The sequence below is a fragment of the Vidua chalybeata genome, chromosome 3 (genome assembly GCF_026979565.1).
Source record: "Vidua chalybeata isolate OUT-0048 chromosome 3, bVidCha1 merged haplotype, whole genome shotgun sequence".
NCBI classification, from domain to species: domain Eukaryota; kingdom Metazoa; phylum Chordata; class Aves; order Passeriformes; family Viduidae; genus Vidua; species Vidua chalybeata.
In genome coordinates, this window is record NC_071532.1 from 107,389,074 (window position 1) to 107,401,659 (window position 12,586).

The 12,586-nt window shown below is 44.1% G+C and overlaps 1 protein-coding gene across 2 annotated transcripts in view; it reads right to left on the minus strand.

The window, feature by feature from the left end:
• The window catches only part of CD2AP (CD2 associated protein), a 76,381-nt gene extending 65,507 nt beyond the window's left edge, over positions 1–10,874 (minus strand). For both annotated transcript variants that reach the window (XM_053938982.1, XM_053938981.1), the window contains exon 1: positions 10,706–10,874. In XM_053938982.1, coding sequence (XP_053794957.1) covers positions 10,706–10,709 — 4 coding nt within the window. In that variant the 5' untranslated portion in view covers positions 10,710–10,874. The remainder of the gene's footprint in view (positions 1–10,705) is intronic.
• Between the last annotated feature and the right edge of the window lie 1,712 nt (positions 10,875–12,586).

Here is a 12,586-nt window from a genome sequence, read left to right on the forward strand (position 1 = left end):
CATTCCCTTCATCTGTAAAAAGAGACATGATGCAAGAGTCTGAATGGTCCCAGACTGGAATTTTGCAAAATCCACAAAATAAGCTTAGCATTACAACAGGAACAAGTATTTGTATCTGACTCCATGCTATCAGGGCATACTAATTGTGACATAAAGTTCATTTACTTTTTAGTGTGGACATTTTACTCAAGACAATAAACTGAATTTCTGATGGAAAAGCACAGAAAGAAACCCCTATAAAATGGATTTTACAAAAGGCAGTCAAAACAGCAAATGCTCAAGGGCACCCTACAATCTCAGTACGACAGTTTTAAAGGAGGCAAAATAGTTTCATTAGGTCAATTATGTTCTAAAAGTTCAGAGAGCAAGTCCTTCAAATATCTATTTCCACATGTATTTAGAAGGATTTAAGTAATTCTTTTAAGATCATTATTTCAATCTGCATGGTTTGCAATGCTTCCAATCACAGGGAAATAGGGTTTGAAAAGACCTCTGGAGGTTACTTATTCCAAACTGGTCAGAGCAAGGTTTAATCTCAAAGTAAAATCAGGTTGCTCAAGGCTTTGCCCAGCTAAATTTTAGAAGTTTTGAAAAGATGGAGATAAAACAGCCACCCCAAGCATCTTTTCTGATACTGAATTTTCATAATAATTTTTCCACATTAGATTCAGTGGGAATTACCTCTGTCCTAACTTGCAGGCATTGGTTCCTAATTTTTCACTGTGCCTCCAAGAGTAAGTTGTTCTCCTCTCCAGGCTACACCTACTTCTTGCACACCATATGCACCAGCCTCCCAAACACCCTCAACTCTCCAGTTCAGTGGCATTCCCTCTGCATTTGAGGGGAGGGAGAAGCAAAACTGGACACTGTATTTTAGAGACTGCCTGTGAGTGCCAGGGAGTAAGGAACAACCACTTCCCATCACCTGCTGGCTACCATCCTGCTCATGCCCCCTAGTAGACACTAAGGTAGTTCATTACTACTGCAGCACATCAATCATACACCCCATTCACAGTGGAGTTTCTTTTAGCTACCTGGTCATAATCTTGAGCATTTGAAGAAATCAGTGTTATCACTGAGCATCCCTACCTGCCCATCCTCCCGCTTCACTCCCAGTAATTCTTCCCCTGTACACCCATTTGGCTGAAACTTGCCAGAAGAGCAGCATCTCTAAAATAAGAGCTGTAAATTTTTTATTTTCAGGGCATTTGGCAGAGTTAGCACTGAAGCACTCAAATCTCAGCACTTCTGAGGAAAAGACTTCAGGACTTCCCCAGCACTTGCCCTTCTAACCTCATAGCTGGCTGATCACCAAATATGCAGCTTGGAAGCAGCTACGGCATGTGCTGTGTCTCGAAGAGTTAATTGATAGTAACACCACAATTGGTATTTGAAGAATTTGAGACGCTATCAGAGGCCTTACAGGAGCTCATGAAAAGCAGTCTGGGATAGCAGAAAAGCAAGGGATAGCAGTCGCTGCCATCAGGAGACAAAGCAACTGAGGCAAGTTCACAGAAAGCCAACTCTCACCTCTGCTGTTCTCAACAAAGTCACTTGAAGGAGTAGTTTAGATTTCAGAAACACGAAGGAAATGCTCTTGGTTGTTTCCACATATTCACAAGTACAGGCATAATCCCGGGGACCCAGCTACATACACACAAAAAAAAGTGAAATCAAGAGAGAAGAGTCAGCAATACAACCTTGGCTTTTTCAAACACCAAGGTCAGGATTTAGCACTTGAGTCACTGATCAAAACTGAAAAACCAGGATACAGCAGTGAACAGCAGGATCTAGCAGCTCTGTGTTGATGGGAAATCAGTACAGTCTCCTTGCTGCATGGAGATGGCAGGCTGTCCCTTATTGTGCTGACAGCTCACCTCCTGTTTCATAAACAGCTTTATTTCATCTGCTGTTCATCCAGCCTGAGGCTTTCTGTTACTGGTTATCTACCAGGGCAGGTTTTCTCCAACAACCTACATATTAGAAGCTATTTACATTACAATCTATACATGTGCCTTATAGTTCTCTCTCAGTAAGGATGAAGCACTAAGACTGAAACAGCAAACTCTTCCCACAAAATAAGCATCTAGTAAGGTGATGAGCACACGAAAACAAGAGGAAGCAATTTCATACACTCTTAATTGTGCTTTTACTGGACAACCCCACACTGTTAAGTTTCTATATATCCCTATAGCACACAATTATTTAAAAAAATGCCTTCAACCTCTCCTCAGGCTGCAAAGGGTGTCAACTGAGATAGTTTCCAATTCCCCTACTTCCTGACCCCACATCTTTATTCAGATACTGGTAGGCTGTAAAAGCAGACCCTGTTATGCTTAGGCTTCTTCTGATAATGTGAATGAGTCAATGTAATGGTTTTTTTTATCATCTTCCCCTTCACAGACACTCTCCTTCTCTGTGCTGAAGGATGAGATGTATTTTCAGTAACCTGTGGGTCAGGCAAAGGAAGCCCTGTATTTGATTTTCAAGAGCAAAACAGCACAGTTCATGATAATTTATCCTTAATTAAAAGGCTACATTCTGCTATTTGCACTTCTTAGGAAAATCTGCTGCCTCCTTATCTACCATACCCACGAGAGCATGGGATTAACATATTTACTTTCATCCTCAAGGCTTCAAAAGACTTACTCACCTCAGCACTTCCACTGCCCCACTTGCAGCACAGCATCTCATTCCACCTGGTTTCTGAATAGCACCAAGTCAACTGAACACAGCAAGAAGTGTTGTTTGGGACACTGAGGTTTCAAACCAACAGCCCATAGCCCACCCTGCAGACACTCACTCAGCTCGTAAATCCTGCTAATTTTGTTAACTCTTGTACGAAAATCTCTTAACAAAAGAATATTCTTCACTTAACCTCTTCGGAAAGGGAAACAGACAGGCTCTGCCTTTCAGGAACGACTGCTTTAGTTGCTTACAGAGACCAGAGTTTTACAGTGACTCCAACAGTCTGAGACTAAAGCAGTGACCTGCATGGTCTCTCTCCCTACTTATTCTCATTTCACCACCTCTTCCCCTGTGCTGGTCTCACAGTTGCGCTGCTCCAGGGTGTGTCTGTCTAGTTTGCTGCCAAATCAGCCAGCTGGTTCCCATCCAGCTGGATTCAGCCTTGGCCAGCGTCTTGACCTAGATCATTGTATGGACACTTGATCACTAAACCTGCCAAAAGGGGAGATTAAAGAACACACTGATATATCTGCATTATCCAGGGATTGACCATACCAAGAAATTATGGATCTAGCATTCTCCTGGCAGTTTGTTCTAGCAATTAATAACTTCCCTGACAGAAACATTTAGATGTTGAAATGAGTGCAAATAGCAATGTGATTTACCTCAAGTTTTAGGCAGGCTTATTCTACTTAATCTTGCATTTACTGGTTTATGATAGTGTTAAAGAAGCCAAACTACATAAAAGCATTTAAGTGATGGGAACATTGCAAGCCCAGCCCAACTACAGAAAATCAGGATACAGAAGGACAGGTGCATACTTTTACATATTGCGCTCAGTCCTCTTCTCTAGATATACACATTATTGAGAACAACCAAAACCAACACCTACAGAAATATAAAAGGCATCTCAGTAACAGGTTCTAGCTGTTTAGAATCTATTTTCTCTTTAAAGGCATTATTAAATCAATAAAAAAATTGCAAATTAGTGGTACAGTTTAAAAGGAACATTTGGCTGGCTTAAAATTGATTGGGAGGGATTAAAAAAACCCTTAAAGATACAGAAAAGGAATGCTGTGAAATAACCAGTTTGGTGGATCATGAACACTTAGGGAGAATAATTAATATAGACACGCTGAAGAAACTTATAAAATTATAGCATGGATCTAGTGCAAAGTAACTGCAGGGTAAAATGGAAAAGGAAAAACACTCTACATTCCCTGACTCCTGAAATTCAGTCTCATCCACTCTCTTGCCCAGGAGGTAAGCCAGTGAGGCCATCCAGCTTGCTGACATGATGGCAAAGCTGGCACAGGGGTTTCTCCCCACCAGCCAGCTCGTCAGCTCCCAGCAGAGCTCAAGGCCACTGGAACCAGAGCAAGCCAGACACAGGCACTGCACAGCCTCAGGCCCTGGCCAGCAGCAGCCTGGAGTTATCTCTGAAGCACAGCCTGGAACTGCACCCACAGTATGACTTTGGGACAAGGGAGATTATAGGAAAAGCAGCCTTAAAACAAATCTGTTCATAGCTCAAGATACAAGTTCAGAGTTAAGGGATGAGATTCTTACTCACTTCATGAAACTAGTGGTTTTATTTCTTCACACAGCAAAGATGGAGACTCTTCTCTTTGAGTGTCAAAGATGCATTGAGAAGAAACAACTTGAAACATTCTGACAAGTTTGCTTTTATTTTTTTACTAAAAAATGAAGGAACAGTGCAACTTGGGAGGAATGAAGGTATACTGGTATGTTACCAATAAAGCCAGAATTGAACTGAAGAGTCAAAACTGGAAGACAAAAAATTTCTGTTGGAGCCAAACTGACAACTGCTGTAATATATGCTGATATCATGCTGCAGCTGATATCAGTGTCAGTAGCATCCTCATCCTCCTCCTGCAGCCATGAGCTCAGTCTCAGTTTTTAGACAGCCAGCCTGGCTGAAAGCTGATTCAGGAAGACAGGCAAATTTCAGATTATCTGCCTCATAAAAGCAAGGGAAGAAAACAATGCACATTAGTCAGAGGTAAGCAAAGGCTCAGACTTAACTTCAGTGCCAGCTTAAAAAGATCGAACTATATCCACAGTCAAAAACATTTGACAAAGGCTGACCACTTAGTAATTTTATCAAAGAGGCAGAAACTGATGACTTAAAAGTCTTCTTTAAGTAGTAAGTCAGGCAAGTTTCCAGGAACTCTAGCAAAACTGCGTTATTTAAAATTGAAGTAAAAATCATTAATAACTCCCATCCACAAAAATCTATTCACAGCTGCTGCAGAAGCAAAAATAATGAGACTGCCTAGCACTGCTTAATTCCAAAACCATTTGCCTCTAATGACAAAAAGTACCATGTTTACAGTGATTTACTTACTGTTAAGAAACAGTGCCATCTTGAGCCATTTAAATAATTTAAAGCAACACTTTAGTTAAAACAATGAAAGCAATAGCATTCATTTTGAGTTTCTGTAACAACAATGTCGAATTTAAACTCAATTTGCAATCACAAAGCTCTTCAGCACTAAGTGGAGAGCAACTGCAGCCCTCACTTGTAACACCACAGGTCAGCACTGCACAACCTGCTGAAATTAAAGGAAAATGCTTCATTTTTTTAATTATTCAAAACACTATTCTAATTTATTCTGCTGAAAGCAGTCCTGGCCTAATACAGAATTCACAGAATGTTCTGAGTTGGAAGGGACTCACAAGGATCATTGAGTCCAACTCTTAAATAAATGGCCCATGCAGGGACTAAACTCATAACCTTGCTGTTTTTAGCACCAGGCTCTGATGAGCTGAGCCAATCTCGGGGTCATGAGCATATTATAGGCAATAAATTTTCCTTTAAGAAAAGTGAACTTAATATTCTAAATTACCTCATATTATACTCTCTACAGTGTACATCACCCCAAAGTGGAAAGATTTAACTCATTTGGCAGACAGACACATACTGTGATTTTTCTTTCAGTCTGATTTAGGACTCTGGCAGTGGCAAGACTTAAATTTTTGTTCAAAAATATCTACAATGCATCATTTTCTTTGTTCAAGATTTCTGAAAAAGAAGTATTACATACTGACTGTATATGAAGAAAGTCAATTCTGCATGAAAGTAGCGAAGTAAAACACAATTCCACCCAAAAACTCTTGCTGGCATTAGTCAGAGAAAGTAAATACCAGTGCTGGTGAAATGAAGTCTGAAGTTTAAGCTAGGAAACAAGGAATAATTTAGAGTAAAAGGAATAATTTAGGGTAAAACAGGGAATAATTTAGGGTAAAACTCTTGCTATTAACATAGCAAGAGATCTCACCAGAAAAGTGGCAACTGGAAAGGCAGTTTTAGTGCTTCAGTCCTTCTGTCACCAGTGCACCAGGACAGCCATGGGTGATGCTCAAGCAGGGTTGTGCTCCCACCACCACAGCACTGGGGAAATCTGTTTCTCACCACCCCACATCCAAAGTAAGGAACAGCAAAGGCTCAAGCACCACCTCCACTGAACACTGGGAACATTTTAGATTATTAGCACATTCACAATTCAGAGTAGAAACAAAAAGTAACATTATGGAAAGAAAAAGCAGAATGGAATTTAGCTACCTTACAAAATACAGGATGCAGTTTAAAAAAAGACAAATAAATACCCACTTTAAAAGGAGAAGAAGAAAAAAGTTAAACCCCTGCCAAGGGGACCAGAACACATTTTAAGTGCCCAGGTAGCAATCACAACTGATAAAAATTGCTACACCCCAGACCCACTAGCAACAAATTTCACCTGATTGACTCACCACTTCTGTCAAGACGATTTTAGTCACTTTAAGCATTTTCACTGCTGCTCTTTCCTAACAAATCATTTTTATCAAGCTAGGTTAAATAACTACCAGACTAGCAGTCATATGTGACAGCATCTCCAGGGAAGCAAAACAAATGGGAAGAGCAGAGCTGTGACAGCCAGAGCAGGACAGACCAGGCAGCCACCTCACTTAGCCCCAGACAGTGCAGTGTGCCCGACCACACGCTTCCTGTGTTTATGCAACAAAAACCCACTAAGGGAAAAAAAAAATCAAGCACAGACAGACAGTGGAGAAAGCCCGTGAAAGTGAAGATAATTCAAGGGCAAGGTCCTACCTAGCTGAAACTAAAGCTTTTAAGAACTGTTAGAAAAACAAAAGAAATCAAGACAGTAAATATAATTCCACCCTCCCAAGTTAACTCTTGAATAACATTAACATTTCTTTTCAACAAGATGAAAACATGATCAATACTAAAATAACTATCCAGTAAAGGTGACCAGCACCTGGAATGACAAGCACATGACAAAAGTACATATAGAGAGACTTCTCAGCATGAAGCTACCAAACAATCACCCACCATTTCTCAAAAATACAAAGAAATCTGGCAGAACAAGGAGCAGTTTTAGAGAAAAAAAAAAAAAAAAAAAAAAAAAAAACTCACACTGAAAGGATCTATTTCCCCCATGCATTCCCATATATGTTAAACAGGAATTACCACTCTCACAGGTTGGCAAAAACCACAAGGCTTTTTTCAGCCCCTTAGGGATGGACAACCATGGACTTGAACTACGTATAAAAAAAGATCTGGTGAAACCACAAACACCTCTGAGAAAGTTCACTTACGGCCAGACTAGGGTTTTTTATTAAACGGAAAAAAAAAAACCAAAACACCAAAAAAAAAACCCACTTTTCATTACAAACCTGCTTTCCATATCCTTTTCCTCCTTACCTGTCTCCACAGTCTGGGAGAAAAAAAAACTCAAAAAACAAAAAAAGGCAAGAGCTGAGCTGACAGAATCGCTAGCATCTTTTGATGTGATTTCTGCTCTATCTTGACCCAAAGTCAGGATCCATCAACTCTTCCCAGTTACTGTAATTGGGTCTCCCAGTAGCTTAGGCACATATCTTCCAGAGTCAATTTTATATCATCCTCCCTTATGGTTTTATTTACAATAAAGAAAATAGTAGTAAGAAACCACTTTTCTGACCACAAGTACAGCTGCCCAACATCAGGCTCATCAAGTACCCGAGTACAGAAGAGTTGAACAACTTGAACTTCTGATTGTCATTTTACTCTACAATAAAGTCTGACTGAAGCTCAACTGCACATCCCACTTTACACATTCCTCCAGCATCAGCAGGAGTCTTCATCTATCCTATCTCATTTGCTTAGGGGTGTATGGAGTAGATTTTTGGTTGGGGGGTTGTTCTCTGAGGGGTTTCTGTTTGTTTTTGAATTGAAGTAGAAATCCTCAAGTAATGTTCTAACAGGTTCTTGGAATACTACTGATGAATACTGAAACTGCCACTGTCCCTACAGCAATATGTCAAAAGTATTAAGTCTGCTTACAAAAACCTTCTAGATTGTTTTTTGTTGCTGACGTGAAGCTATCAAAAGGCTTCACAGAAGTTTAATGTTCAGTGAACTTACTCTGTAGATATAGATACTTATTCTGCTGGCAATGACAAAGTGTATCTGGCTTCTTAAAGTATTCAAAAATTATAATTTTCTCTGAAGATAACACGTAGCTAATTCAAATATACTAACTATGGGCACCACAAATCAAAGTCTGCACAATTTTTTGGAAATAAAAAAGATGAGGGGAATGCATATTGCTAAGAAGATACTGACAGACCTTCAGTGGATTGTAGTCTTCCACTGTGGCAATTTATCAGCTGCTGCTGGAATGTTTCCTTCTTAGTTATAAAGCCATATGACAATCAGCTGGAAGCTAATCTCTCCAAGTTAATATCGACCCAAGACAGCAAAAGACAATTCAATAAATATAGTCGTTTCTACCTAGAACATATGGATACATTTTTTCCCTTTAATCTGTTTACCAAGCTGTTTCTAGAGTCATACACACACAATTAATCTAGTGCAGAGAAGGTAGAGAATGATATTGACAGAGCTCAAGGGTGTCACTGGACATTACCCTTAACTTTATATGCTCTTGTGTGTTTCACCTCTGATCACATCCCCCTGCCCTTCCTTCAGATGTCTGAATGACACATGCTCTTGAAACATTTAATTTCCAGCCACCAGAAGAACATGAAAGAACTTGTTTCCAAGGCATTCTGTAGTTCTGCCCTTCTCCTTTTGGTTCCTCCAGAGTCATATTGACTGTTCTTACTTCTCTATAAATCTCAAAAATACTTGAGTCCATTAAAGATACCTCAACACTCCCCTCTAAGCTGCCTCTTACATGTAAAATCCCTTCCACAGGTTGACATAAAAGGCAATCTCTTATCAAAAGCCAGCTCTACCATGACACCAGTAATAATCAACTAATGACTTCTCAAGGTAAATTGTGAGGCAACTACTAACTACAGTGCAGAGCAAGCTACAGGAACTGCTCTGTAACTGCATATACACACAAATTGTTATGGGAATAAATAACCCACACAACAGCAATACTCAACACAGTGTGTACACCCACTCAGTTCAATCATATCGAGAACAGTAATAACATGCTCATTATGGTCATCAGCAGAGGATTTCCTTTAGAAAAGTAAACTTAAGGACAAAAATGCATAAAACCATGTCACAGAATAATCATATACAATCATGAACTGGACTCAGTCCCCATAAAGTATTCCTAACTATACTAATTGAGAATACTAAGGATTTTAATAACCCAAACCTACCATAGGTCAATGCTGAGGTAGTTCTCATTTCAGCATTACAGCCCAAGTTCAATATGTTTAATTAGCACATTAAGCCTTTCTGCTTTAGGAATTACCATCACAGGCCACTACGATGACCTGGGCAGACATTTCTCACTTGCAAATAAAACAATGCAGCCCGAAAAGAAATTAAGAGCAAGTCTTACCTATTCTGAATAATCACAAAAAGCATCTAAAAGTGAGATGTTTGGTTTCTACCAGAATTTAAATCACTAATTTCATTTTATATTTTCAGATTTTATTTTAAGTGTGCTTTGGAACCCGTAAGACAACTTCCACTGAGATGAACACACTGAAAGCAGATCTTGATAATCAGCAGAACAGCCAGGAGTGTTCTCGCTTCACTAACTGCACGTTTGATCTGCACACCGTGTACTTCTTCATCTTTATGCACAACGGGGAGGCAGAGAAGCTATCCAAAACCCAGGTATCCTTCCACTTAAAAAGCTTTACTCCCGTTCTGATGGAGCATGTTTGCACACAGCAGCATAAGCACACAGGACGCTGAAGCCACTGCCACCCGCGCCCCAGCACACACCCTCCTCCACGAGTACACCGGCGTTGCACAGCACAGCAGAGCAGGGCGGAGGTATGAGACAGACAAAATGATCCGCGCACCGTTTTGGACCCCAGTGAGGTCCAGTGTCTCTATAAAGGGGAAGTCGCTATAAGCAAAGAGGGCTCTCAAGAGTGGTGTTTAAGTTCACTCGTTGAGACTTCCCTATGCCGACGCTTACGTTAAAAACCAGACCCATCGCAACTGACTGTTTCTAGTGTGAACCTGAGCTGGTACATCCTGAACACAGGAACAGGATTCCCAGTGGTTCTACACTCGCTCTCTTTAAAATACAGTGAGTGCTTCCGCCTTGGTGGAGAAATGGGCGAAGGCGCAGCTGAAATCGACGCTGAGTGAAAAAAAAAAAAAAAAAAAAAAAAAAAAGGCGAAAGGGCTAGACTTAACCATAAAAACTTTTCTGCTTCACCAAGCCACTCCCTCCAAGCAGCACCAGGCATTGCTGTTCACCTCTCTGTCCCCACCGAAACCCACGGAACGCCCCGCGCCTCCTCCCAGCCCGGGCCCCTCCGCAGCCCCCGAGACCGCCCGGGCGGGACGGAGCGGCCCCGGCCTCTCCCAGGAGGGAGCGCTCACCGAGCACCTGCCGCACTCGCCGGCCCGGCAGCTCTTTCACCGGTACCGACACCGCTCCCGCCCCGGGCTCCTCGAGGGCTGCCCCGGGCCCCGCGCCCTCCCTTCAGACAAAGGGCAGCGAAGCGCCCCGAAGAAGCGGGAAGAGGGGGCCGGTCCCGCCGTTCTCCCCACCGCGCTCACCCATGCTGCGACCGCCCGCCCAGGCTCGGCGGAGCGGCTCCGGGTCCCGCCGACGCGCTCAAGCCGGGCACTGCGGCTCCATCCGTGGCGCTACGGGCGTGGAAGGGGCGGCTCCGAGCCGCGGGCGGCCCGGGGCAGAGGCGCCGCTCGCCCGTCCCGTCCCGTCCCGTCCCGCCGCTCCCGCTGCCGCCTCAGCCGAGCTCGGGCACCGGCGACTCCGCCCCGCCCACGGCGGGGGGCGCCAAGTCCCGCGAGAGCCGCGCGCCGCCACCGCCCCCACGCCGTTGCCAGGCGGGGGTGACGTCACCACCACGGCTCCGCCCCGGGCGGGGAATTCGCTCCGGCCCCGGCACCGCCCCTCAGGGCAGGGACCGCCCCCGGCCCCGCCCCCGCGCCACACCCCCACGATCGCCCTCGTTAGACCCCGCGTTGGGCGCCTCGGCAGCCCCTCAGCACCCCTCTTGTCACCGCCCTCATCAAACCTCCCCTCATAACCCCCTCACAGCTCCCTCATCACTCCTCCACCCACCTCCCCTCACAGCCCCTTCATCAGCCTCCTCATCACTCCCCTCATCATCCCCTTCACATCCCTCACGGCCCCCTTCACACAATCACAGAATAGGTCAGGTTGGAAGGGACCACAGTGGTTCCACCTCCCTGATCAAGCAGAATTACCCAGGGCACATGGCATGGGATTGTGTCCAGACAGCTCTGGAATATCTCCAGAGAGGGAGACTCCACAGCCTCTCTGGACAATCTGTTCAGTGCTCGGTCACTGCACAGTGAAGAAGTTCTTCCTCATGTTCTGGTGGAACTTGCTGGGATCAGTTCCTGCCCATTCCTCTGGTGCCATTGCTGGGCCCCCGGAGCAGAACCTGGGCCCTGCCCTGAGCCCTCCCTGCAGACAGGGACAGACTGGGATGAGGCCCTTCTTGAGGCTGAACAGCCCCAGCTCCCTCAGCCTTTCCTTGTAAGGAAGATGTTCCACTCATCATCTCAATAGTCTCTACTGGACTCACTTCAGGAGCTCCATGTCCCTCACAGAGCCCAGAACAGGACACAGCACTCCAGATATGCCTCAGCAGGGCTGAGCAGAGGTGCAGGATGACCTCTCTGATGTGCAGGCAGTGTTCTTCCCAATGCACACAGGATTCCTTTCGCCTTTTTGGCCTCAAGGACTCATGAACAGCACCATCCCCCGCACCACGCCCTTCACTGCTGGGGCCACCCCACATCCCTGCCCTGCTTCCTGGCACAAAGTCTTTCCTGTTCCTCTGGGTCTGGAGCACAGATCTTATGAGGAAAGACTGAGGGAGCTTGCCGGAGCCTTCCCCGGATTGGGGTGACTCCGGATGGTGGTAAAGTCTCTCCTCCAACCCGTGCCTTCAAGAAAGACTCAGTAGTCTTCAGTCGTCCGGTCTCAAGGTAGTTTATTGCATGTTATCTCAAGGCACACAGACTCCCTGACATTGTCCCTGACTCTGTCTGTCCCCGTCTCTGGCTGTCCCCGTCTCTCCTCCCCGAGGGGCTGGTGCCATCTTTTATATCACACATTACGTATTAGGTGTTTATAGTTTTTTCCCCAATGCCTACTACCTATGTTGAACAGTGACTTTCTACTCTAAACCAATCTGTGAGTGCCAACACCACCAAGAACATGGAGAATAGGAAGAAGAAAGAAGGAGGACAGGGCACGCCCAAATCCCTCCATCTTAGAACCTCTGACCCCCATGTACAAACCTTAGACCCCCCTGTACAAGGCCTAAAACCCCCCTGTACAGCACTCAAAAATCCTACCTTTCACTTTGTGACTACTTCTATTATAATATCTAAACTTTTGTGATTTCTTGTTCTTCCTGCAAGGTTGGTAAATTGTTCCAT